The 27650-nt window shown below is 41.9% G+C and overlaps 1 protein-coding gene across 1 annotated transcript; it reads right to left on the bottom strand.

Moving 5' to 3' along the window:
• Positions 1 to 1444: 1444 nt before the first annotated feature.
• glis3 (GLIS family zinc finger 3) lies at positions 1445 to 21912 on the bottom strand (the record flags this gene model as incomplete). The annotated part of the gene is made up of 9 exons (XM_079523999.1): positions 21808 to 21912; positions 20729 to 21147; positions 17914 to 18112; positions 16626 to 17781; positions 5951 to 6112; positions 4940 to 5050; positions 3122 to 3303; positions 2397 to 2554; positions 1445 to 1575 (listed from the first exon to the last, which is right to left on the bottom strand). The coding sequence occupies exons 2-9, from the start codon at positions 21114 to 21116 to the stop codon at positions 1445 to 1447; spliced, it is 2487 nt and encodes an 828-aa protein (XP_079380125.1). The 5' UTR covers positions 21117 to 21147; positions 21808 to 21912.
• Positions 21913 to 27650: the final 5738 nt, after the last annotated feature.

The raw sequence follows: 27650 nt of genomic DNA on the forward strand, positions 1-27650 counted from the left end.
ACTTAACATTACATGCTGCATGACGTTGGTGCTTTTAATGGAGGCATGTTAGTTTCTCCCCTTTGTTTTTTCTGACTATGTGACTGTGTGTCCCTTCTATGGTAAATGGTGCATATATAGCACCTTTATCCAAAGCGCTTTACAATGTGCAATACATTCACTTCTGTGAATGTGCTGGTGTGCTGGTGAAAGTTTACCAGCGGGATGAGGAGTGCTACCGATGCGTTTCTGGACTGTTTTTAGTGTTACTTCAACTGCCCCTGGAGTTCCCGGACACTATTTTGGCATTGTTACTTGTAATAGTCCTTTTTTCCTTTTTGGCCAAATGTTTGGTACCCCCCCCTGGTTTCATTCCCCAATATGCTGCCATCCTGACATGAACAGTTTTGAGGTTTCAGATAACTGGTTGCTGTGCAACAGCTATGCCACATAAAGCTTGCGTGGCTCGGTTGACTCATAGTGTGTTCTAAACTTGTAATTTGCAATTACATTAGTAACAAGCTTTAAAACCACAAAGAGCTGACGTCTAATCTGCAGCAAAAGCAAAATGAAACGTGTAAACATGTATTTATTTATTTGTATATATTTTTTCATTTTTGTATATATACAAAATACAATATAAATCTGTCTTAAAATAAACAATATGTATGCATGTAAGAAGATGGTTGTCTATGCATATATTAAGTATGGCATTGTTGTCTTGTCACTATAGTTAGATGATGCGGGTCTAACAAAAGCATAGCCAATTATCTCTGATGTTTATTCATTGATTGCAAAGTCAACATTTTATGCAAAATGTCACAAGAAACTGTAGTTAAAATATAGGAATCCAAGTAAACATCAACTTCCTGTTGATTAACCTCTTAACTCCTTAATAAAGATCTAAAAAGACAATGTTTGGATTAAGACATTTACCATGAGGAGTTTAATAGTGTATGGATATTATGTAGCATGTTAGATTCTGCACCTTGATCTTTCTAAATAAAAAAATAAAAAACATGTTGCTGTACTGCTTCATGTATCCTGAATTTTCAAGCATCAATATGGAATCAGTTGGCTTAATTTGGTTTGGCAGACAAAATGCCAAATGTATCATCATTTAGTTTGGTGACCTGGCTCGGGCATTGGTCCACTGACCGCACACACATGCTCTTATTGTCTGTGGAAGTCAAATTCTGAAGAGACACACACACACACACACACACACACACACACACACACACACACACACACACACACACACACACACACACACACACACACACACACACACACACACACACACACACACACACACACACACACACACACACACTACACATATTTTACACATACACATAACATTACTTTAAAAGTGCAGTTCATAGAACAGTTATTTTAGGCTATGTTTTCATCACCTGTAATACCAGACATTGCTCTTTGTGAGGTATTTTCCCAGTTCTGTTTACTGGATACTGGATCTAGGGAGGCAGTCATCAAATGCTGGAATTGGCCCCAGGTGATGTGAACTGGTACATGTTGTACTCCCACTGTATGATGGAGGACAATACAGCATCTTGATCTCTTCTGAAAGCTCTACAGATCATAGGAGTAGATGAAAAAAGCTTACATTACTTAGTTCAATGAACAAGCCAGAGTTTTGAACAAGGTTTGTAGCATTTCTTTGCCTTATGTGTCATGTCATTTTTCAGGGAGACCTTCTACAAAGAAGTCGTAACTCTAAATAATGAAACAAATCTCAGTTGAATCATTTCTAAACTTGTCCTTATCACCCCACTAAAAGCTGAATTATGCCTTTGTGATTTCTGTGTCAACCTCACTGCGGATTTCAAGTCTGGAGGGAAAAGGGTGATATCTATTTAAAGCAGCACTGAGTGGAGCTGCATGCTTGAGACAACCAAGAAAAACATCAGCCACCTGCTACACAAAAGAAAAAGAAAGGCAAGGAACACTGCACAGACTGTCAAACCACCCACACATTTGCTAAAAGGCTACTCAGATATGAAACATATTCTATAAATCAGTGGTTTTCAAACATTTTCATGTCAAGGATCCCAAATTCCTATGTGTTGTCATCATTTAGTTACCTAATAGGCAACTAAAACTGATTTTAGTCAATTTACTTCCCATAGATGTCATTTCTGTCAAGCAAATCAGTTGAAAGTGGATAATACACCTGCTGAACACTTTGGTGTGACAAAGTTTAAATAGCCTTTAACCACTTTAAACCTGGCAGCCCTTTTTTGGGCATCATAGGTGAAAAAAAGAAGGATTTTTTTTAAATGTCTAACAAAATTCATGTTTGAAAAAATGTCAGTGAGCTATTATATAAATCTGTGAGCCTGTAGATCGGTAATTTTCTCTATTCATCATACGACTACGTATACTCTTGGTACCTGTGTACTGGTACGGTTGTGCAGAGGGCTGACTGGTTTGTCTCAGATGTGGGGTGTTCAGTAGGGATGCAGCAGTGGGAGAATGGGGGAGGTAAGTAGAGGAGCAAGGTCCATGTTGGTTCCCAGGGATGAGCTGGTGGGATGATGCATCAATGAACCTGAAACATTTCAGACTAAAATAAACAATCTGCTTGATGAGCAGATTGTTTATTCCACATCAATGAATCAGCAGTCCTGATTTTCAATCAGGACTGCTGATGTCATAACATAAATGGAAAGGACAAAACTAAATCAGAAATAGTATTTCCCTAAAACCTTTGCAGATCGCTACACAAAGGTGGTAAATATTTAACAAGTTTTTAAATCAAACATTCCCTAGGTTCTCCATGGCTTTATTTTAGTAAGTAACCAGATCGGATTTGTTTATTCAGATTCATACATAATGACATACTGTAGTGGTGAGTAATGTTTAATTCATACTTAATTCACGGGTGACCCCATCGCATGGGTGACCTTCCTCGTGCGATGGGTGACCCCATCGCACGAGGAAGTATAAATCAGGCTTGTGTCCAGACAAGACACATCTTTTGAAATCTTTTGAATGGCATTTCCAACCACGTAGGAATGTGGTTCAAATCTGATTCGCATGTTGTTCAGACTTGATAAAACCAATCTGATTCCAATCTGGATGAATCAAACATGGGATTTGGGTTGTCATCCTGAACATGAGCCTCTGAGGCCTAGAGGAGAACATACTGTAGTTACCAGAGTATGGCTCATGGGAGGCACTGCAGGACGGGTCCAAGGCACTGTCAATCATCTCCAGAGGGGAATGGCTTGGTTGCAGGGGATGGATGGTCAAGCAGTCTGTCAGCGCTTCCTGGGTCACATCAACAATGGAGCGAAGCTATAGAGACCCAGCATAAAAAAGAAAAAGAAAACATCATGGTTATTGTTGAGAGCAGCATGACGCACGCACGCACGCACGCACGCACGCACGCACGCACACACACATTAGCAATCATCCACTAACTCATATCTCCCCTCTACTCTGACGTTTTCCCACCTATTGGTACACAATACAACACACACAGTAATAATATAAGTAATAATAAATTACAGTACTTGTTTTTACCTGCTTCTATTTTCATGGATATGAGCACGTTTGCCTTTGTGCTATTGATCCATTGCTGTTTTAATCATATATCGTATTATTTGACTGTGCCTTGAAGTTCTTCCTTGAAGAGTTTTGTGTTGCTTTCTTATTTATTCTCCTCTATTCCCTATTCTAACTCTTCCTGAAATTGCAAATGACACTTGATTGACAATTTGTGGTGGACTGTAATGGCTGGACCGGTCTTGTGATGTAGTGTCCAGATTTCATGTGTGGAGTTAATGAGCTATACAATTGCGATATCTGGCTAAATGTGAAGAGAGGAAAAAGGATGAAAATTGTATTAGTCAAGCTGAAGGAAATGATTAGACCTTCTATTAAAATCAACTTGGTTGTTCAAATCTTGATAGAATATTGGTGGTGTGGCTTCCGTTTTGTTTACATTTGGATTGTGTGCCTTCTAATCTTTCAGATTATTACAATTCCAGTATGATATTACTGTAACATTGCATTTGGTCAAGCAATTTATTACTTTCAAAGTAATAGGTCAAAATGAACTGAAGTGAAAGCCCATGAAGGGTTGCTCAAATTCTTTGCTAGTGCTGCATAAAGCTATATACAGTATATTATTCCAGTATTTTTGCAGACATAAAAATAACATGAACACAAAGATGTTTACAGAACCAATTTGCATGTCCTACTGTAAGAAACTATTCTAAAATGCATTAGAGCGTTCAGAACATGATGGAATTATTACTGTATTACACTATGAAAAAGTATGAAGAGCACTTTGAACACATTACTGAAAGAAGCTGTGCAAGTGGGAGACTTTATCAAATGTTACTGTTTTTAGTAACAATCTCTCCACCTTCTGTGACTGTATCTATGGCGACATAACCTTCACTGAAACGAGAGCTAACACACTTTATTCTCACACAACAATCTCTTAACTTCATTGTGCTACACTGACCAAATACTGTGGCAATAGCAGATGGTGGAGGCAGTTTAACATCACCAAGATCAATCACACTTGGAAGGAGCCACAAGAAATACCCCTTAAACAGTTTCAACTGTGGAGAAAATGGAGAAAATAGACAAAACAGCAGATCTATTAGCTCACAACGCATCACATCGTGACACATTGTGAGCTTGCAGATCTGATATTTTCAAAATGTGTTGAATTGTGCGTACTATTGTTGAATTGTAAATCACAGTACCCTATATAAAATACAATTATGTTGGTGGTATAAAAGATATATTTGGGGGATTTCCTGAGCCTTTATTTGAAAGGTAGGCTATTTGTGGAGAGAGACAAGAAACACGGGGAGACAGTAGAGGAGTGGCATGCATAAAATGGTCCGTCTCTCTGAGAATCAAACCAGGAATAAGTAAACGTCTGTACATATACTGCAGTTAGAGTAATCCTTACCTTCTTGCGCAACTGCCTCTCTTTGGAAGAATGGGATTTCACATGCTTTCTCAAGGAGCTGGGGTCAGTGTATCGCTTTACACAGCCCGGGACCTGGCATGCATAAGGCTTCTAAACCACCACAGGCATAAGAAAACATGCACGCACGCACGCACGCACGCACGCACGCACGCACGCACGCACGCACGCACGCACGCACGCACGCACGCACGCACGCACGCACGCACGCACGCACGCACGCACGCACGCACGCACGCACACACACACACACACACACACACACACACACACACACAAACACACACACACACACACACACACACACACACACACACACACACACACACACACACACACACACACACACACACACACACACTTTGAATACATCCCATCATTTTCTTTCAGTGTCCATTTACATATTCATATACACATGAGAGAAGGGTTCAATTAGTAAAAAAATATATAAATATCACACTTGTGTGAAGTGAGGTGCGCTCTTATCATCATACATCACATTCCGCGCTCAGCCAATCAAATCATCACAAAAGTCATTCCGGCCAATCACTTTTGGCGTCATCGCTATGGGGTGATCAGCCAATCACAAGTGATCAGCCAATCACAAACTAATGTTTGTGTTCACACAAACACTCAAATCTGGGCATAGCGCCCCTCAAAAAAGAAACTTGAAAAGGTGCTCCTTGGAGCACAGGTCCTCGCCAGGTCAGGTAGGTAATTGTGGCCTCCTGGTGGCGCTATAATAAGCCAATGTGAAAAGGGTGCCATGAATTCAGGACTAATAAGCTGTCATATTATCAATCGTAATAAACATATCAGACAGTGTAAGTACAAGTATTTGATTCAGTCAGACCAGAAGAAGAGATCAAACATATCCCCACCTGTGATATGAATGAATGACCAAAGAAGAGGCATGCATGGACTTCCACACCCCCAGCAAAGCAAACCCTGCATGAGAGCATGCATTTGGGATGTGAGATGCCGGATGCTTACTGTGTCCAGGTGGGTGCGCTGGTGTTTAGCTCTATCACTGGAGTTGCTGAAAGCCTTGTGGCACGCAGGGTGTTGACACACATACGGCTTCTCCCCTGTATGGCTACGCAGGTGGATTTTCAGGTTTTCTAGCCGAGAAAATGCCTTTGTACAGCCCTCAAACTGCAAAGACACAAACAATGCACACGCAAAATGTCACTTTTACACAGGGGCAGTACTACGGTACATTTATTTTAACCACATATATGAACACAATATCTGATATTATTTTTTCTACAGGTAGATGTCCCCAGAAAACGCAGATTGAACCTGCAGCCTTCGATCGTCGTAAAAGGCCTTTTCAGCTTCACATTTAAATTTAAAATGTAATAAAATATCTGCAAAAAACATCAGGATTATTTTGCCAAAACATTTTGCCAGGCATTTCTGGCTGTGGTCCGTGTAACCAGCAGGGGTCAGTGTTTATGCACAGGGAAATAAATTGCTTCCTAATTCTTCATCTAGCATCACCTGTACTTGACAGCCGCTTGCTGATCTAACCAAACAAATGCATGCAACACATTCTGAATACATTAATGATGATCAGACAGACAATATGATCTCTACAGGATAGAGTAGAACACAGGTCAACAAGAGACTGCGATATGCTGCAGGCCTCATTTCTTTTCTTTTTTTAAATGTACTATTGTTGTCCTGTTATTTGACTTTTCTCCCCATTGTTTCTTTCTCTAATCTTATGACTTATGATTGTTGTGAGATTGTTCGAAAAGTAATTCCACCCTCTCTTTTACACCTGCAAACTTGTGAAGTGACAATAAACTTGAAGTTGAAGAATAACTACCGTTTACCGTATATTTATAAATACAACACACACGCAAGTCAGCAGAGCAGCCCACCTTTCATTACCACCCCCCATTACAGTGACCTCATTTTTAAAATATGTGAATCATCATCATGCTTTCCTACTGTACAGCCAGCATTTCTCTCTCTCCCTCTCTCTGGTCACGGGAGGTTGGAATGTCCTAAACTTCATAGGGGAGAGTCATAGGTCATAGACCATGACAGGTTTTGTTATTCTTCCTCCAGAACTGGATTCTTTACATACCACTACCTCTTCATTAACCAGTGAAAAGGCCCAAACTAAAATTAAGCTTCCTTTAATATCTTACTACTTGAATTCCAATGACAAATGCTTGTCATTCTTTCCTATTCAATTAGCGTGCTTGGGATATTTCTTGGGAACATCTGCGTTAAAAAAAGGATGATAAGCCAGACCTATCTTTCGAAGCTCATAAACAGAAGACAAAAACAACCATCCTGTAGAGCAGGGGTTTTCAACTGATTATGAACCAGGGACCACCACCCTGACTGAGAATTAACCTGGGGACCACCACCCTGACTGAGAATTAACCTGGGGACCACCACCCTGACTGAGAATCAACCTGGGGACCACCACCCTGACTGAGAATTAACCTGGGGACCACCAGCCTGACTGAGAATTAACCTGGGGACAACCACCCTGAGTGAGAATCAACCTGGGGACCACCACCCTGACTGAGAATTAACCTGGGGACCACCACCCTGACTGAGAATTAACCTGGGGACCACCACCCTGACTGAGAATCAACCTGGGGACCACCAACCTGACTGAGAATCAACCTGGGGACCACCACCCTGACTGAGAATTAACCTGGGGACCACCACCCTGACTGAGAATTAACCTGGGGACCACCACCCTGACTGAGAATTAACCTGGGGACCACCACCCTGACTGAGAATCAACCTGGGGACCACCACCCTGACTGAGAATCAACCTGGGGACCACCACCCTGACTGAGAATCAACCTGGGGACCACCACCCTGACTGAGAATCAACCTGGGGACCACCACCCTGACTGAGAATCAACCTGGGGACCACCACCCTGACTGAGAATCAACCTGGGGACCACCACCCTGACTGAGAATCAACCTGGGGACCACCACCCTGACTGAGAATTAACCTGGGGACCATTGTAGTGTTGGTCGTGGTGTGGGGGAAAGAAATTAACCTTCCATATTAAACTCATGTTACTGTTCATTGTAACTTACTCTATGAGTAAGCAGACACTTGCGATTGATTAGGGGCACATTTCCTTATAATGGTGACTCAACCAGGCAATCCGGTACGGTTTCCCTTGAGATTCTAACTCACTTTTCTGTGCAAGTTCTTGACATCCGACTTCCCAGTAACTGACAACATCGACGCGTCATCATTTGTCACCAGATAATTTACTGCATTGTTTCTCAACTTGTGGTCAATACAATAAATTAAAATATGAATCTTCACTTTCCTACATTACTAAATGCATAGTCAGGGACCACATGCAACACCTTCATGGACCACCTGTTGAAAACCCATGCTGTAGAGCAGCGGTTCACAACGAGGGGTCCAGGGACCCCCGGTATCCTGGTGGGGGTTCCAGGGGGTCCATATCGAAATATTTAACCATGCTACAGAATGTACAAGAATGGTTATTTCAATCTTGGTTTCACTGTTACAATTTACAATTTACAATTTAGGCATTTAGCAGACGCTCTTAATCCAGAGCGATTTACATTAGGCAAGAACAAAAGTATGGGAATACATCACATATATAAAATGCATTTATCATGAAACATGCGTAAGCTAAGAATGTAACTAGAACATATCTATATAACGACACTATACATATTAACTATACATATATACTATACTATGCTATACATATGTACTATGATGTGCTATGACTACATACAATGCAATTATTGTGCTGTCTACATGACATGCTATAAGTCTGTTTCAAATGCTATCTAAGTCTAAAAAGTGCTATCTAAGGGGGTAGGATAAGTACAGTACAGTACAGTACAGTACAGTACAGTACAGTACAGTACAGTACAGTACAGTACAGTACAGTACAGTACTAAAGGAATGCTGGACAATATTCTTATAGATTCTTATTGTGGTACCAGAGAAATAAATCTCATGGGTGTCCGTGGCCTAATCCAGGGGTTCTCAACCCGTGGGTCGCGACCCCTCGGGGGGTCGCCAAATTATTTTGGGGGGTCCCCAAATTATTTAAAAAAAGAATAAAAAATAAATAAATTTTATTTTCACGATTTAAAAAAAATAGCAGACCTACAAGCTCGTAGCGCGCCACTCGGTGGCGCGCTATGAGCTTGTAGATCTGCTATTTTTCAATAGCTAAATTATAACAATGCTTAAAACACCAAAAGGGGTTCCCGCCCAAAATGGTTTAAGGTTATTGTAGCAGTCAATTTATATTGGGGGTCGGGAGGGGGCGGGGCGGGGGTCCCGAGACATTGCCAAAGCATTTCCGGGGGTCCCCGGCCAAAAACTTTGAGAACCCCTGGCCTAATCAATGCATATAAAACTGGGTGTCCTTGAAATAAAAAAGATGGAGAATGCCACTATCAGCCAGTGATGTAGGTATACCATAATTATTCCCAGTGCGACGTACAGGCTAGCCGCTATACGCTTGCACGTGGTCAACGGCGTACTATATATATATATATAGAGCAGCGGTGGGCAACTTTGACAATGGAGAGGGCCACTATATTTCAACACTCACTCCCTAGGGCCATATATTACGGTCGTCGCTATATTCGAATTGAAATCTTGAATTTTTGCTATTTTATTTAATCAGAATCCTGAAAATTTATATTTTTCATTTCAAATGCCTTTAATTATACTTGTGTTGAAGCATTGAGCTACTAATTTAGACTGAAGTAATTAAAGCGGGTCATGTTTGCATGTTGTGGAATTGTAATCAGCTGAAACCAATATTATATCAGAATTCTGACATTAACCTGAGGGCCGCATTAAGTGAAGGTGGGGGCCGCATGTGGCCCCCGGGCCGCCAGTTGCCCACCCCTGATATAGAGTGTATAACGGTATAGAACACACCACTTTCTTAAGCTGACATATCAAAGAGGTTATCAGACTGACTGGGAGTTACACTTTGACTTTGCATTTGTTTCTTATGTTATCATAGTAGGCTACTGAATGCAAATTAGATCACATCACTGACTGCAGTCCATGCAGAACTAATCATCAGTTTATTGTATCCCACTGTGGGGAAAATGCAACTTCTTTTTCAAATGTGACAAAAGCGACAAGCTCACAACACACTGCAGTGCTTTGTGAGCTTGTAGATCTGCGATATTCAGGATGTGCAAGGCATAAATTGAGCATTACAAGCCTGTGTATTCTGTCTGTAATGCTCTTCGGCACACTGACAACTCCAAAACATGGTGGAATGAAAAGGATAAGCAACACTTTTTTTAAACTGGATAGCAAAAGATAAAAAATATATAGACAGGCAGAGGGAACGTGATAAATAATTATTCTGAATCAAAGTACAAATAGAACTGGGAGACTTCCAGACAGTGGCCAGGGGGTGGCTGTATATATGTCAGCACTCTCTGTCTCTCTCGCTCACTTCTTTCACTGTTTCTGTCTGTCTCTATCTCACCAAGCTCTCATGAAGCTCTCATAAAGCGTAGAGGCTTTTTAGATGTTTCATTGGTCTGAAAAGGCAGCAACATGGATACTCAGTGAAGCTCAATGCCACAGCCAGTCTCTGACAGCTCTTGGCAAGCGCCCATGCATGCCTCTCGGTAAACAATGACTGATCCAGTCAGTGCCAGCAGTCAGTCTGGTGCCCAGCAGCCCACTGTCTTGCTCTGAGGTCAGTTATTTCTATATCTTGTCTCTCTTTTTCTCTTCCATCCTTACCGTCATTTATCAAGCACATTTCCTAATACCTGTACTTTTGACTTTTATTACCTTTTTTTATATTAAAGCAGCACTATGTAACTTTTTAACAACTATATAGCATATTATGTCCCACAAAATTAGAAAGTTACATGTTTAAGAAATAACAATCATCCTTCCATAAATGTATAGACTCAGGGGGTCCCTGCTAGGTCATTGACTGTATTATAGGGGATACAATGAGTTTCATGGCATCTGCCAATGCACTATAAGGCAGAACTGCCAGTCAAGACTGGCCAATCACAGCATTTTGCATGCATCGGCTGAGCCGTCTCTGGTTATATCAAGGGGCCAGTGAGGCTATTCAACGTTGAAGCTCTGGGCCCTAGTGGTAGGAGGAGGGACTACAGGCGGACCCGTGGATTCATGACCGGGAAACCCCGTGCAGCTGGGCTTTAACATTGAGCGCTCGGTTGCACTTCCGCATTTGACCACCAAAATTTGGTGGTCAAATGCGGAAGTAGACGTTCTGAGATGGTACTTCCGGCAGTCTTCCGGGTGCTTCAAAACGCCACTGAGCAACTTCCACTGACATGAATAGCTGGGGGGGCGGAGCTTCGCGCCAGTTCAGTCTCTATCCTTTTATATACTATATGGGTTATATTCCTGCCCAGAGACCTGTGTTGCATACAGTTCATAGCATCACCTCCTTCAGATTCAGATACCTTTATTTGCCATTGTGTGTACGCACATAGGAATTAGTTTTGACATTAACATGTGCATTCAATTCATCCTCTCTGGCCTTGCTCTCTTCACACTCCACTGTCCAAAAGCACACCAACTGCCATGAAATTAGCTCTAGTTTTCACATTATCTTCAATGTCATGAGGTAATATATATAGTTTCTAAACAAACAAAGACCTCATCACAATCTTAAGGCACTTTCAGAGAATTTAATTTGTTCTGTTTGCTCTTAAAAAAGAAAATCAAATATGACTTGTTGAAGGAAAATGTGGGAGTAAAACAATCTGACTTTCTTTTCTTTGTTCATACTGTATTGTTTGGCAGAACAGGGTGAATGTCATGTGTGCATACTGTATGTGTGTGTGTGTGTGTGTGTGTGTGTGTGTGTGTGTGTGTGTGTGTGTGTGTGTGTGTGTGTGTGTGTGTGTGTGTGTGTGTGTGTGTGTGTGTGTGTGTATATATGTATATAAATTATGTATGTATATGCCTACTGTGTTGGCTCAGCTGTGGGTTGAAAATGTATTTTTACACAATCAAAACCCTTCTAGAGATTCATATCCATGATAAACTAATTAAATTATTTAAAACTTCTTGGCATCAGCAGGACTTGAATATCAAGTTCCTAATTGTGGAACTAAAGCAGATAAAAATATCAAAAATCAATCATATACGATGGGGTTCACATATTCAACTTAATTCATCAACCAAACCACCATCCCAGTACTTTACTGATTTCAGAGGGTCAAGTACTACAGAGAAGTGTTCAATTTGTGAACCAGGAAACGGAACTTTCACTGTCAGTGCTACTGTATGTCTCCGTAACTACTAACTGTTACAGGTCAATTTTTACACTCTCGGAGATAAATGAACACTAAAGAATTGACTGTGTGTAGCTGTAGTAAGGGAGTGTGAGGTACTGTGTAGACAGACAGACAGACAGACAGACAGACAGACAGACAGACAGACAGACAGACAGACAGACAGACAGACAGACAGACAGACAGACAGACAGACAGACAGACATGGATGGATGGATGGATGGATGGCTGGATGGATGGATGGATGGATAGAGATTAGCCATGTGGTGATTCACAATAGAATTCTTCACTTTGTGTGAAGGTATAACAGATATAATCACATATAACAGATATGGTAGTCTATATGAGTCAAGTATGTGTTAATAAAGTGTTCAATCATCATTAAACAGATTATGAAATGACAGGTGCAAGTCTGTGCGTGCCCTGCATGTTTGCTGTGTAACCAAAGCCTCGTCATTGTTCAGAAACTGGCTCATGGATCATTTGCCATTCATCATGCTCTTGTACCTGCCAATGCTGCTTTACGAAAGCTGGACTCTACCTCTACGATAATTATATGGTCTGCTATGTGGTTTCTGTTCAAGCTGCCTGACCAAGTGTTTCTCTCCGAGTATCTACACGTTTTGCTTGATTGATTTCTGAGATTCTGATGGCTTCTCATCAGGGATACTCTGACCTCTGTCATTTGCAGATATTTAACCACTATAATATCTCATTTGGTAAAAACAAGATAGGGTCTAATAATGGCATGGCATGTGAATCTTGGATGTCATGTGACTAGTCTATGACATCAGTCTGTACATCAGAATGTATAATGTCTGTACAATGACATATTGTCATATTTGAGCATAGTTCCAGGTCAATCTGACCTCCATTGAGGAATATTTCATTTTTTATATGTGAAAGATATTCTGGGAAACTTCCTTGGCCTACTGGTAGCATGCACAATAAATGTGGAGCTGATTGGTCCAATCAGCGATATTAGCCCTGGACGGTAGGCACACGCACGCATGTACGTACGCACGAATGCATGCACACACGCACACTCACTGCCGAAATAACATAAAATGAAGATGACAAAAATACTACTAAATGTTACTTTCTATCTATTCTATGTTTAGCAAAATCATTTTCTTGTAAGTGCATGATTCATAATAAACAGACTCATCCAATGATTGAGGGCCATAGCAACAGAGCTGGGTCCAACTAATAAGTTAGTATTTTGGTACAAAAGGTCGACTGCAGGGTGTGAGTGCAGTTAATATTTGACTGGTGAATGAAGAATGGTTGGTCTTACTCATCTAAGAATAAATGTTGTTCCCTGTGGGCTCAAGGAACAGAAAGAGTGCTCTCTTTTACCTAAACATAATTTGTATATTCTGAGATCATCAGTTTACTTTCCATGAGCATACCATAGAAATGAGAAAATACTCAAATTATGTGGTACAAAAATAAGGACTGCAAACTCTCAATATTTCATTCATTTATTCACGTCGTTTTGGTGACACAGTCCTTGGGGGCTTACTTTTCAGTGTGTGGAATATCCCTTCTTTTTGTAACTAGATGCCTTCTTTTTGTAACTAGATGCCTTCTTTTTGTAACTAGATGTTCGGGCCTTCAGTTCACATATAGATGTTCAGACTACTTTGTGGCCTGCCAACCTAGTTTAAAGTTGTCTCCAATCTCCATATGGCATTGTTACATTAGTAATCGTGCCGCCCACCGTCTATGATCCCTGTGCCTTAGACCCGTTGTTGACCTGTCTGTCTAGCATCAAATGCTGGATGAGTGAGAACTTTCTCAAGCTAAATGAGGATAAGACAGAAGTTCTCATAATCGGTTCTAGTGAGCAGAAAGAATCAATAATAAGCAGACTTGGCAACCTGACTGTAGAAAGTAACAGTACAGTAAAGAACTTGGGGGTCATTATTGATTCTGAATTGAATTTTAATTCACACATTAATCATGTTACCAAGATTGCTTTTTTTCACCTTAGAAATATTGCACGAATCAGAGCCTATTTGTCATTGGACGATGCAAAAACACTAATCCACGCCTTTGTTTTTTCTCGGCTTGATTACTGCAATGCACTTTTTTCTGGACTGCCTAAGAAAACAACTGACAGATTACAACTTGTCCAAAATGCAGCAGCCAGAGTTTTAACTAGAACTAAGATGAGAGAACATATTACTCCAGTTCTGGCTTCACTGCACTGGCTTCCGGTTGTTTTTAGGATTGATTTTAAAATTCTTTTACTTGTTTATAAAGCTCTCAATGGTCTCGCACCTTCCTACCTACATGACTGCCTGCCTAAATATGTCCCAAACCGCCCCCTAAGGTCTTCCACTGCTGGCCTGCTCGCTTTGCCTAAAAAAATGGCAACTAAAAAATATGGGGAAGCAGCGTTTTGCTTCTACGGGCCGACGGCGTGGAACAAACTCCCACTGTACCTTCGACAGGCAGCCTCTGTAGACATTTTTAAAGCGCAGCTCAAGACCCACTTCTATACTCTTGCTTTTAATTGATCTTTTAATTTTTTTTGTTATTCATGTCCTCACTGTATTGCATTACTGCTCTTGTTTTTTAATGGTTATGCCTTGGATTTTTTTTTCTCTCCATTGCTCTGTAAAGCACTTTGAGCTGCATTTCATGTCATGAAAGGTGCTATACAAATAAAGTTTTATTATTATTATTATTATTATACTGTAGATATGTATATATTGATATGTATATATTTTAGGCCACTATTCATCCTTTAAATCAAGTTTAAAGTTGTAAAATGGTAAATGGTAAATGGTGCATTTATATAGCGCCTTTATCCAAGGCGCTTTACATAGATTGTGCATTACATTCACCCATTCACACACACATTCATACACCGATTGCGGCGGAAGCCATGCAAGGTACCAACCAGCACATCGGGAGCAATTTGGGGTTCAGTGTCTTGCCCAAGGACACTTCGACATGTAGACAGGAGGAGCCGGGATTCGAACCGCCGACCCATGGATCATTGGACGACCTGCTCTACCTCTTGAGCCACAGTCTCCATATATGGGCATATTACGTTTGTGACTGCTACCGTCCACTAACCCACAAGGACATTCTAATATAGAAAAGATTACTCCTTTGCCATGCATATTATGAACCCAATTGATTTGGATGTGCACACCATCTCTTCATGAAATCTTGTGGTACCTCACTAATGATCTGCCAACAGGCCAAATTAATATCAATAATAATAATAATAATTACATACTGTCAATTATTGGGAAGAATTGGTTTCCTGTTGAATCACTTTTCCAGACAAATAAAGCTAAAAACACATCAGAGGCAGGCCCATTAATAAACAGCTTTCGATTAATTTAACTGAAAGCCTTTGGCTACAGAACCAGACCAGAGTAACGCCAGTCTAGGGGGCATCACCTTCCCAGAAGAAGGGCCAAGTTTGTCAGAGGATGACCTGGCAGACACTCTCCTGCTGACAGGCCTAGGGGCAGCTGGACGATTCTTGGAGAGACGGGAAACCAACTGGGGCCCTGCCAGATCTGAAGTGCTAGGCTGCCTTTGTGCTGATTTAATAACTACATAATTGAGTTAACTGCCATGTCAGTTTCACAGTTCCACTAATTTAGCCCATTGCTATAGTTGGGAAAAGGACAAGCCATATTTTTAAGATGCATTGTGTGATGCGTCTTATGAAGGTTTCATTGAGACATAAGCCTGTACAAACATACTGGTCATTCATGTTATTGCCTAACGCCCTGCCTGCTTCTATGTTGTCAAAATCTTTCCTGATTCTAAGCTTCAGCCTCCCCAAGCGCTCCTGCCAGATCTGTCGAAACACCCAGGCACCCCCCCACGCTCTTTAGAATCTGTTCTTCCCCTCTCACATACTCCACTACTGTGTTATGGCAGATTTTCCAGCTCAAGATGACTTCCACGTGGCGCTTCAGCTGAACTCCATGAGTCAAAGTGCTGAACAACCAAAATAATTAGGTAGATACATTTACACTAACTGCATCTTCACTCGACATGATAATAAACAAAAAATGTGAGCATGTGTGACATGTTTTGACATGGGATGGGGAGTCTGCGGGAGATGCTGATGGGAGGAGGAGAGTTGGCTTGTTTCTGTCATTCCCCTGGTTTATCAGTAGGTGATTTCTGTGTATTCATTGCATACTGTAGCTTTAGCCTTACCCATAGATGCAGTGAACACAAACTGGAGCCACCTTTGGAACATTGAAACACTGAAAACTGTACTCAAGTCTTCATGAATCTCTCTACTATGTTGTATATAGAGTATCCACATGTAAGATAACTGCGTGAAAAGACACAGGAAATGGATAATGATGGGTACCGTGCACTTGTTGGGTTTCTCTCCTGAATGGACCCTCATGTGGATGAGAAGCTTGTACCGTGCGTTGAAAGGCTTGAATCTGCGTGGACACCACGCCCAGAAGCATGTGAACTCCTCACCTTTGCGCTGGTCCACATGAATCCTTTCTATGTGCCTTACCAACTCCTCCTTTTGGTCACAGACAGCACTGCAGTCCAGCCATCTACAGCCATGCCCTCCATAGTCCTCCAGCTCTCCTTCCTCTTCCTCCAGCATTGGAATTTGGGGTAAGACGCTGACCCCATGTCTGAGAACTTGGGAATGGGGGTTATGGGATGGAGTCTGTATCTGTCTGTGATGCCTGTTGATGTGAATGTTTTGGTGGGCGTGGTATGGCGGTGGTGGGCCCTGGGGGGGAGGAGGTGATGATCGTATAACTGTTGACAGTGCTGGTTGTAATTGTAGCAAAGGTTGCAGGTTGTTGGTAGGCTCCATGTGATGCACTGAGGTCTTGTCCAACATTACTCCTTCCTCTGGGAGACATTGATGTTCCACCACCATGTTAGCCATCTGACTCTCCAGAGCACCACCTTCCTCCAGCCTCTGCATGCGGTCACACTCAGCCCCAGACCGGTCTTCTGTCAGTGGTGCCAGGGCCATCAAAGACCCTGGGAGGCCGCGGGTGTTGACATGGGGAATGCAGCGGCCTCTCACACCCAGGAAGTGACCGTAGACCTCGGGTTGCACAGGTGAGCTGGTGGAGTGTGAGGCCGGAGAGCTCCGGGAACCATTAATGTATGCCACCAGTGAGGTAGGTGAGGTGCGTATGATGGAGTTGAAATCGATGCCCATGACATCTGATAAAGGCGACGAAGAGAGGGCTCGCTTCTTAGAACGTGACGATTGTTTGGGGCTACCTGAATCACCCGTAAAGAGGTAGGAAGGCAGAGAGGCTGAGTTGCTGGTGCCGCCTGATGCTGTTGTACCAGACATGGCAGTGCCTGAGGAAAGGCTGAAATGTTCTCCGCCCTCACTGGCCTGGGTATAGCCTTGGGGTGGCCCTAGTGGAGGAAGGATGCGATAGCCATAGGTCCAGTCCTGTCTGCCACTCAACATCGACTGTGTTTCAGCTATACTGAGGGTAGTGGAGGCTAAAGATTCTCTGGACATCAAGGATCTGAAATACAAGCAGTTTCAGTGTTTAATGACAAATACACTGCAGTTGGAGTGTTCACGTTTATTAGCACTTAGAAACATAATGCCTGATTTATACTTGGTTATGTATAAATCATACTTAAGTCTTACCAACCTGGCATCAGTGTGTTGTGGAGGAACACCTTGTGGATGTACGGTGGTGTGTGTTGCTGGCGGACCAGATGTAAAAAGATGGCCTGTCACCCGTGATGCTGGACCCATACTCTGGACAACCATGGGACTACTGGACACCCTCAAGTTAGCACTGGCTGTCTGGCCACACACCTTCATGGAAGGCCCTGGTGTACAATTACCTGCTGGACACAAAGGTAAAAAGTTGTCAGATTTCACTAACTCAACTTCCACATGACAGCTTAGGCAGAGTAGTAGGAGTGGTGGTGGTGACGGGGTAACATGTCATTGTTCCGACCTCCCGTTCGTCTGACGGATTAACAACACTCCCAAACCCGGGCAGAATCCAAACCCTAACCTATCTTAACCGGCCACGCCTCAGTCTTAACCAGCCACGTAGGTCGCTAACCTCAGTATTAACCGGCCATGTAGGTCGGACTAACAGGAGGTCGGACGGGAGGGTTCTAATAAGGGCAGCCCCCCTTATTAGAACCCGGGAAAGGCTCTGTGTTTTAGATTTTAGCATTGGATATTCAAAAATAGCAGATATAAAAGTTCACAGCGCGCCAAGCTTGTACATCTGCTATTTTTGAACATGTTAACACTTGAAAGTGTGAGAAGTACTGATTTAGAAGGCATCTTAATGGGTGTGTAACACACCAGTACCGTGAATTTATTTTAATTGGTGAGACCTTTTAAAAAGACATCTCACTGCTGAGGAATCTGAGGATACATTATTGCCTATTTATTCACACTGCCAATGATCTAACGTTTCAGCTAGAACTGATGTCATACAAGATTACTGTAGGCTAATTTAAACAATTTTAGTAATTTAAATTTAAATAAAAGTATTTCTTGCCAGAAGTATCACTAGGCATCATAATTGTCAAGTCTCAATGATTCAACTGGGAACAGACCAAGATGTTGTCAAAGGAGCACTTATATATTTTCAGATTTTACACGGAAACCCTGGTTACACTTGACAAGGGGACACGCCATAATAGAAACCACAACAAATGCAACAGATTTTGTGTGGTTCACCAGAGGCTTGCAGACTGTTGAAATCCCTGTCCAGACCTGAGCAGGCCAGAGAAGCTTTCTGCTCTGTTAATCACTAATGAGCTTTTCTCCTCTTTCTGCTTCTCTCCTCTGTTGAGAATTTAGGGACAAACTTTATGCTTGGTTAATTATCTATAAATAAGAGGACAAGTAGTTTAGGGAGGGGACTGTAGGCATGGGAGGGCCACATTGAGAGGAAGTGAAGTATGAAGTCACATTCTGATTATTGATTAAGTTAAAACTAAAGTTACATTTAACATTCAGAATTGTATTGTGAGTTGTACTTCTAGGGAGAGTTCTTCCTACACCACAACATCAGATTGTTCTTTAGAATCGTAGCAATATCTGGCTCATGAACGTTTGGGAAATTGCTTAGAAATAGAGTCCAATTAACAACAAAATCATCAGATTTGACTGAGGGGCTGCCATCGTGCAACCTCCAGCTTTTCACCAGAGTATTTTTTATCCAAAATGAGTTATTAGCACAGGCAAACTCTTCACATACTAGAGCATGTCTGAAATAAATATCAGAGCTGAAATCGACATGTAAATATGAAATCAATGCTTAGACATGTAGCTAGGTGTAATGTTAGAGACTACAGAAGTGAACCTTTCAAGCCTGTTTTCTCAACTCGCTGTTTTCTATAAGCCATATCTCCAAAACTGGTGGGTCAAACTGAGCAACCAATATGTCAATTTGAAGCTATGATTCCCTGCTTTCATATAACAAAAAATCCAATGGCAGTCCCTCAGTCAAATCTGGTCACAAATTTCAATGTGGGAATGTCCAAATAACTGAGACAAATATACCTTGTTTACCACATTCTGTTATTAATTTAAACAATGACTCATATCTTGGCCGGTATAACGGCAGAAAAGAGGATGCTAGTAATGAGATGGAAACCACCTCATAACCTCAGTATCCATCATTAGAAGATGTCCGTCTAATCGATGAGGTTCTGAGATTGGTGCTCGAGCACAGGGAGCAAGGACGGATTCGATCCAAACATTACTTAATGGCAGTGGTAGCCCAGAAGGTTAAAGCAGAACTTCACTAGGTTGAACACGTGTACTTCTGCATCAGAGATTGAGATTGATTTGTTTTGTTTTTGTCTCCTTCCTTCCTTCTGGGTTTGATCTACAAGCTCCCAACTGGAGCTTGTAGCTCATGTCTACAAGCTGCAAGCTCACACATCCAAGCTCACAGTGTGTTGTGAGCTGGTACATCTGTTATTTTAACTAGGCTGAAAATGCACCATTCCTCTATACGCCTGTCTGTTTGTCTGTTCGCCCCACCAAATTCGACACACGCGTTCCACACACCCACAGGGAGTGCAGTGCCCGGTGTCGAGCCGGTCGGACCCACAGTTGTCCAGAACCGCCACAAAATGCCTCTGCCCGGGCTCTGGACTGGGCCCACTGCCCAGGGTCCATATGGAGCTGGCCTGTTCTGACAGCACAACACTCCATATTTGGGCATGACTGACACAGAACTCCATATAGGAATAAAGGGACACAGAGAGACAGATTCAAAATCTCCATATATGGGCATAAAAGGGACACAGATGGGTGAAACGGGTACTCTGACACAGGTACAACAGGTATTGCATAGCCGGGTGGGGCTGCTGGGGCATGGATCTCCAACTTACATCGTTACTGACTAGGTGCTCTACAGCCGGCAGCCGGGCGCCAGTCTAGTTATAGATGATTATGAGATTGATATGAGATTGAAGCATTACCTTTGAAACTATCAGAGACGCCCAGTCTTGTCTGGATGGCAGTTGTCACTGTGTTGGAGGGAGGCTGAAGAGTAGACAGTTGATGGCAAGGTGAAGCGCTTGACAAATATGGCTGTCTCCCTGTACTCAAGTTACTCAACTGCCTGCGGAGGCTCAGTGCTGGGAAGACGACAGCATTCCCACCCAGCTGTTTCCCGGAGGCAGGGGAATGGATAGCGCCTCCTCTTGCTTTATCCATACCTGTGGAAGAACTAAGGTCGGCCCTTCGGAGAGACAGAGCACTATGCATGGGCATCCTGATGGATGGCGACTGGTGCCCTGTCATCATGCACAATGATGGGGGCACACCGCAGGGAGACACCAGGAGTTGGCAACCTTTTCCATTCATGGCTATAGGTCCTCAGAAACAATGTACAGCCCTGGCAGGACACAGTAGAATAAAAAATATAAGTAAAATACACAGAAATGATAATTAGTTAAAAATAAGTTACATTAAACTAGAAGTAATACATTAAATTAAATGATCTGTAACTAAATCTAATATGTTATTCTCTGTATAGCTAGCCTATATCAAAACGTAAAGGAGAAGATAATCTATATGATAATGGATAATTAAAAGAACTTGTGCTGCTTATGTAGACTAACCTGATTGATTGATTGATTGATTGATTGATTGATTGATTGATTGATTGATTTATTGATTGATTTATTTATTGATTGATTGATTACTTGCAAGTGTGCAGAAAAAAAGCACAGGGAAGTACAGTTCAATGCAAGGTCTGCTATTAGTTTTTATAACCCAAGAAAGCACTATGGCTTGTCTGCTTTGGGGTCCTTCATATTCAAGTCATCTGAACATTAATGACATAAAAATGTACTATGCAAAAAACATCATAAACATCATAAACACCTACAAATTGAATAGGCCTACACACCTACTTAAAAAAGCAGTGTGTCATAATCTAAACAGTTTACAATTGGGCCTATGATGACCATAGGTCTACGCAACAGTTCTATACAAGTTCTAAAGGCTTATAAAATTGCCAAAATGCTATATTAATGAACAGGTCTTAACTCACCTATTACCCAGGTCGCAACAACTTTATCTATAAACGCGACATGTCAAAGATGCTGCATTTTGTCGTGCTGTTTCACTCAGCCACCCTGGGATGCGACTTGTTGTGTCTGTCTGTCAGAGATAGTTTGTGATACCATGTGAGACCATTGACTGCTTGCACACAGACAGTCCGAAGGAGTCACGCCTTTCTGGAATGACGCGACGTGTCCAACCTCTCTAATTTGGTCAGCGTTTCCACCCCCTCCTCACCCCGGACAGGCCTAATAATTTTACACTCTGCTCTGCTGCTCACAATCGTAACAATAACTGACTGAAGCCGATACTAGCTATAATAGCCATAGGCTTGTTTTAGGCTATACGCGCACACGGCACGGCAAGCGTGCGCACACACATATATGGCACACACGCGCGCGGCGCAAGTGAGTGCTCACCTTAACTCTATGGTGCCCACTGCTGCACCTAGTCGGTTATGCAGTCATGTAGGCCTATGCGGGTATCAATAAAAAACACAAGACCCACAAAATGTTCACAATAGGTTATGCCTAAGCACAACACAATTTTCCCCCACAATCTGTTTATTGATATTTTCTATATAGTTTACAAGGACATGAAAAGGTGAAAGTGATTAGATATTATGAAAGCAACAACAATAAGCAAGACTTCCACAAAGACAAAAAATAAGGGATAGAAATGGGATAGGCCTAAATTGGAAATGGAAATTGGGACCTAATGGGATAGAAAAGTAGAAAATAATATAAGCCAATAATAAATAAATAATAATAAACCACTGGTAAAAGTTATATGAATATTAGTCGATCCGCCATCTGACATGCCACCACTCTATAGGCTCGGCTCATTAAAATGTTTTAAAAAAAAATATTTTCAGGGAGCCACCCAGCAAGCATATGAGGTGGTGAGTGCAGTCACAAGTCAAATATTGTCAGCAAATTCTGAGAACTTTTCCTGATGCGGAAATTACACAAAGTTGCAGAAAAGCTAAGCAAAATAAATAGATAGATAGATAGATTAATTAATGAATTACATAAATACAATACTGCCCCCCCCCCCCCCTTCTCTCTGTTACACAGACAATATACACTTGTAGGCCTACACTTCTTCTTTTTTTAACACACTGTGATTTGATATCTGTTTAGCCTATAGGCTACATCTCTCCCTGGACGATTAATGATAACGATTCCGAACACAATAAAGCTGATACAACTGCATTGCATTCCATTGATTGCATGATGTATACCTTCCCTATATGTGCCTGTTTTTCGTTGCCCCCTATAACGTCTCAACCCCTGCCTGCCATGTGCATGGAGACTTTATAACCTCTCAACCCCTGGCCATGGAGACTTTATCACGTCTCAACCCCTGGCCATGCGCATGGAGACTTTATAACCTCTCAACCCCTGGCCATGGAGACTTTATCACGTCTCAACACCTGCCATGCGCATGGAGACTTTATCACGTCTCAACCCCTGGCCATGGAGACTTTATAACCTCTCAACCCCTGGCCAACACCTGCCATGCGCATGGAGACTTTATAACGTCTCAACACCTGCCATGCGCATGGAGACTTTATAACCTCTCAACCCCTGGCCATGGAGACTTTATCACGTCTCAACACCTGCCATGCGCATGGAGACTTTATAACGTCTCAACCCCTGGCCATGGAGACTTTATCACGTCTCAACCCCTGCCATGCGCATGGAGACTTTATAACGTCTCAACCCCTGGCCATGGAGACTTTATCACGTCTCAACCCCTGCCATGCGCTGCATGGAGACTTTATAACGTCTCAACCCCTGGCCATGGGGACTTTATAACGTCTCAACCCCTGGCCATGGAGACTTTATAACGTCTCAACCTCTGGCCATGGAGACTTTATAACCTCTCAACCCCTGACCATGGAGACTTTATAACCTCTCAACCCCTGGCCATGGAGACTTTATAACCTCTCAACCCCTGACCACGGAGACTTTATAACGTCTCAACCCCTGGCCATGGAGACTTTATAACGTCTCAACCCCTGGCCATGGAGACTTTATAACGTCTCAACCCCTGGCCATGGAGACTTTATAACGTCTCAACCCCTGGCCATGGAGACTTTATAACCTCTCAACCCCTGGCCATGGAGACTTTATAACGTCTCAACCCCTGGCCATGGAGACTTTATAACCTCTCAACCCCTGGCCATGGAGACTTTATAACGTCTCAACCTCTGGCCATGGAGACTTTATAACCTCTCAACCCCTGGCCATGGAGACTTTATAACCTCTCAACCCCTGGCCATGGAGACTTTATAACGTCTCAACCCCTGGCCATGGAGACTTTATAACGTCTCAACCCCTGGCCATGGAGACTTTTATTGTCGAGCACCTTTTCTCCTCATTGCTGGAGTGTTTGCTCTCTCCACGTTGGCATGGAAACCAGTCTGTTTGAAGGAGTAGGGGAGGTAGTGCTTGAGTTGGTAGCACACAGGGCGGGGGGAAGCTCTAATGCAGTTATTCTCAAACCTTTTAATTCCAAGGACGTCCGTGCAGTTCATTAGGTCCATCACCACCGGACCGGGCCCCCATATCTCAAGGTTACGAGTTGCAAGGTTCAAGGTTGTGCTTTATTGTTACATCTCGATCTTGTGTATACTAACAGGTAGCCTACATAGTAAAACAAACTGTATTTCTGTTCAGCTTTCTTCGGCAATACAACAGCATGGTAATAATAATAATGATAATGATAAAACGGTAAAATAAAAATAAAATAGATAAAAGAAAAAAATATTATCAGGCAGTAGCCTATTTGGTTCCTAAATTTCAATAGCTGGGGACTCCCCCTAGGAGCCCTGGATCAGCTTTTCTGAACATTGTTCCCAGAATATAATGGTTGTTTCTTGTTTGGAAATTAAATTCCTGTCAGTTATCCTTACAGTAGTCTATCACTGTCTCATTGACTTGACATTTATCCTTTTGTAAAATATTTTGGAACCCCCAAATCAAAATGTGGCCTTGAACCTTTCATAGTGTTCAATTCTTTTCACAATCCCTTTTAATGACGGCTGGATTAAAATTGTATGGCTTGTGCATTATGTTGCAATTTAAGTAGCCTATAGGTTCCAAAATTATATCTTCAATAGTTTGGGGACCTCTAGTGGCTTTATATGGGTAATAACACCTAAAGGTAACTCCATTTATATCTCCATTAGTTCTAGATTATTATATTATAATACGTAAATACATACATTTAATAATAATAATAATAATAATAATAATAATTCAACTTTTGAAAACTGAAACTGAAAAGTTGAATAATATATTAGTTAAAAACTAATATAATTATTTTCCCATTTTCAGTGAGAAAGTTGAAATACCTTCTCACTGAAAATGGGAAAATAATTAGTGACATTGCCAGGCGAAAAAGAAAAGAAAAGAAAAGAAAAGAAAAGAAAAGAAAAGAAAAGAAAGAAAAAGTTCTCTTTTTTGCCAGCAGGGGTTAGTATTACTTCACCAACGAGATTACACTGTATTACAATCAGGCAAATAGCATTTGTGATATCTTTTCAGGGGCAGAAAAATATCATCTAAATATGGAGGAAAATGTGGTGCTTGTTGTGAAGGTCATTTTAGACCGAAACTAGTTGTTTACGTGGTTGTGGTGTTGTCTGCTTCAAGCTGCAGTCCTGTATACTGGCCCCACTGTGATTTGGCCTCTGCTTCCCCTGGCTACATGAGTCACAGTGTATTTCCAAAATGTCACAGCATAGTAGGATTAAATTGTGCTACAGCTGGAGGCAGGACAGCAACACCGACACAGGCAGCCATTCCCCTCTCCAAACAACAAACACTGACTCCAGGAGCACACCTTTCACCATTCTGTTCATACTTGATAATAATATTTAGTTTATTGCCCCTGGGTCAAATACACACATGCCCATTTTACCCCTGAAGATATTTCCCCCCTCTATTAAGCATCTATAACCTAGTAGTGACTTTACATACTGTAGCGGCATTACGTAATGGGGCTTTAGATGAACTGGAGAACAGATACTGTGTTATGGATAAGAGAGCTACAGAGAGAGACGGGGGAAAGAAAGAGAGAGAGAGAGAGAGAGAGAGAGAGAGGGAGGGGTGGGAGAGGGAGAGAGTTGAAGAGGAGAGAGGTGAGAGAGCAGCTGTGTTAACTCTTCTTGAAGAGCTCCATTTGCAGCAGAATTAATGTTCAAACAGGGCTCTCTAGCACTCAGTGAATCCATTTCCATTCTTGATGACAGGACCAGCCCTCCTGGAGGTAGTGGAGCATTCATTCTGGTGGCAGGATGAGGGATTATTGGTGATTTCTCTTGAAGTTATATTACAATAGTCACTTAAGATAATGCATGCCCTCTGATCCCACAATTAATTAATCTACTCTATATTTGCTAATGACAGTCCAAGTCAAACACAAGGTTAGGGAATGCTGAGTCAACTCTTTTACTGCAGTAAGAGAGAAGGGTGTAATGATTTAGAGGTATCAATTTATTTGAATCATCCCTCATTACAACAGCCCCTTTTACACTAAGGCACAGGCACAGCACATGCTCTCACTCAGCATATTAATAGACAGCAATTGCATACACCAATATCTGGACTTGTGTTTAATCTTGCTGAGTTTCCCACAATCATTAGAATTATTCATCTTGTAATATAGTCGATGGTGTTACAGTAATGAAATCTGAACTGCTTTGTTAGGTAAAAAGGCAATATTTAATGCACTCTCGGTATGTGCTCAATAGTCTTTGTAGTCGGTGACATTCCAGAATTGAATATTTTGTCTGCAGTAGTGAGAGAGGAACAGTCATTTTTCCAGTCTCCTCATTCTCATACTGTTAGCCCCACTATACTACAGTCCATCCATTTGTGCTTTCACTACTTTGGTCCCGAACAACATGCCTCAGTCAGATACTGGCTGGTTTGGTTTGTCATGGAATTTGCTGTGCACCTTCATTGTCCCTAGTCGATGGCCTATAACTTTCCTTTAGCGCTACCATTAGGCCAAATGTCCTCTTGCACACAATTTACTCACTCAAGTAAGAAATCTCAAAAACAACCAATGGATGGCCATGGAATTTGCTGTGCAGCTCATGCTCTCCAGATGATGTCCCTTACTGGTTTTGTTGACCCCATGGCATTGATTGAAATTTCCAGTTGTGCACCAGATATCTCCAAATTGAATGGTTGGATTGCCATGACACTGGCTGTGCAAATACATGATCCTGAGAGCATGGCCCCTACTGATTTTTGTGACCCCATGGCCTTTCCTCCAGTGCCACCCTTAGGTGTAAGAAGCAGCATTATTGCATTAATGCATTATTGCCTTATTGTATTTCAGTGTCACAGTCTCATTTTACTTAGGCTATTGTTTGAACAAAGAATGTAAGGCATTTGCTGTAATTAGATTTTTAGCCTCAACCATTTTGTATTTTCTGTTTTATTTATGTACAGTATGTCTATGTTTTTGAGTGGTGCAACCACTCCTATAGACAGCTTGTGTGTCCCTGGGTCTGTCCGAGCACGAAAATAGTGTTATAGCGTTTGTTCACCACCAAGTGTCACTGTTGCACAGCCTAACACACAGACACACACAGGCCAGGGAGGAGGGCTTGTACAGTACAGTACAGTACAGTACAGTACAGTACAGTACAGTACAGTACAGTACAGTACAGTACAGTACAGTACAGTACAGTACAGTACAGTACAGTACAGTACCACTCACTTTCATACTCAATTGTCTTTTTAACGTTATTTAGGACCATTAAATCAGAGCGCCCAGCGATTTGTAGCAACGGAGCACATTTTGCGACGC

This window comes from Electrona antarctica, assembly GCF_951216825.1.
Source record: "Electrona antarctica genome assembly, chromosome: 16".
Lineage (NCBI taxonomy): Eukaryota > Metazoa > Chordata > Actinopteri > Myctophiformes > Myctophidae > Electrona > Electrona antarctica.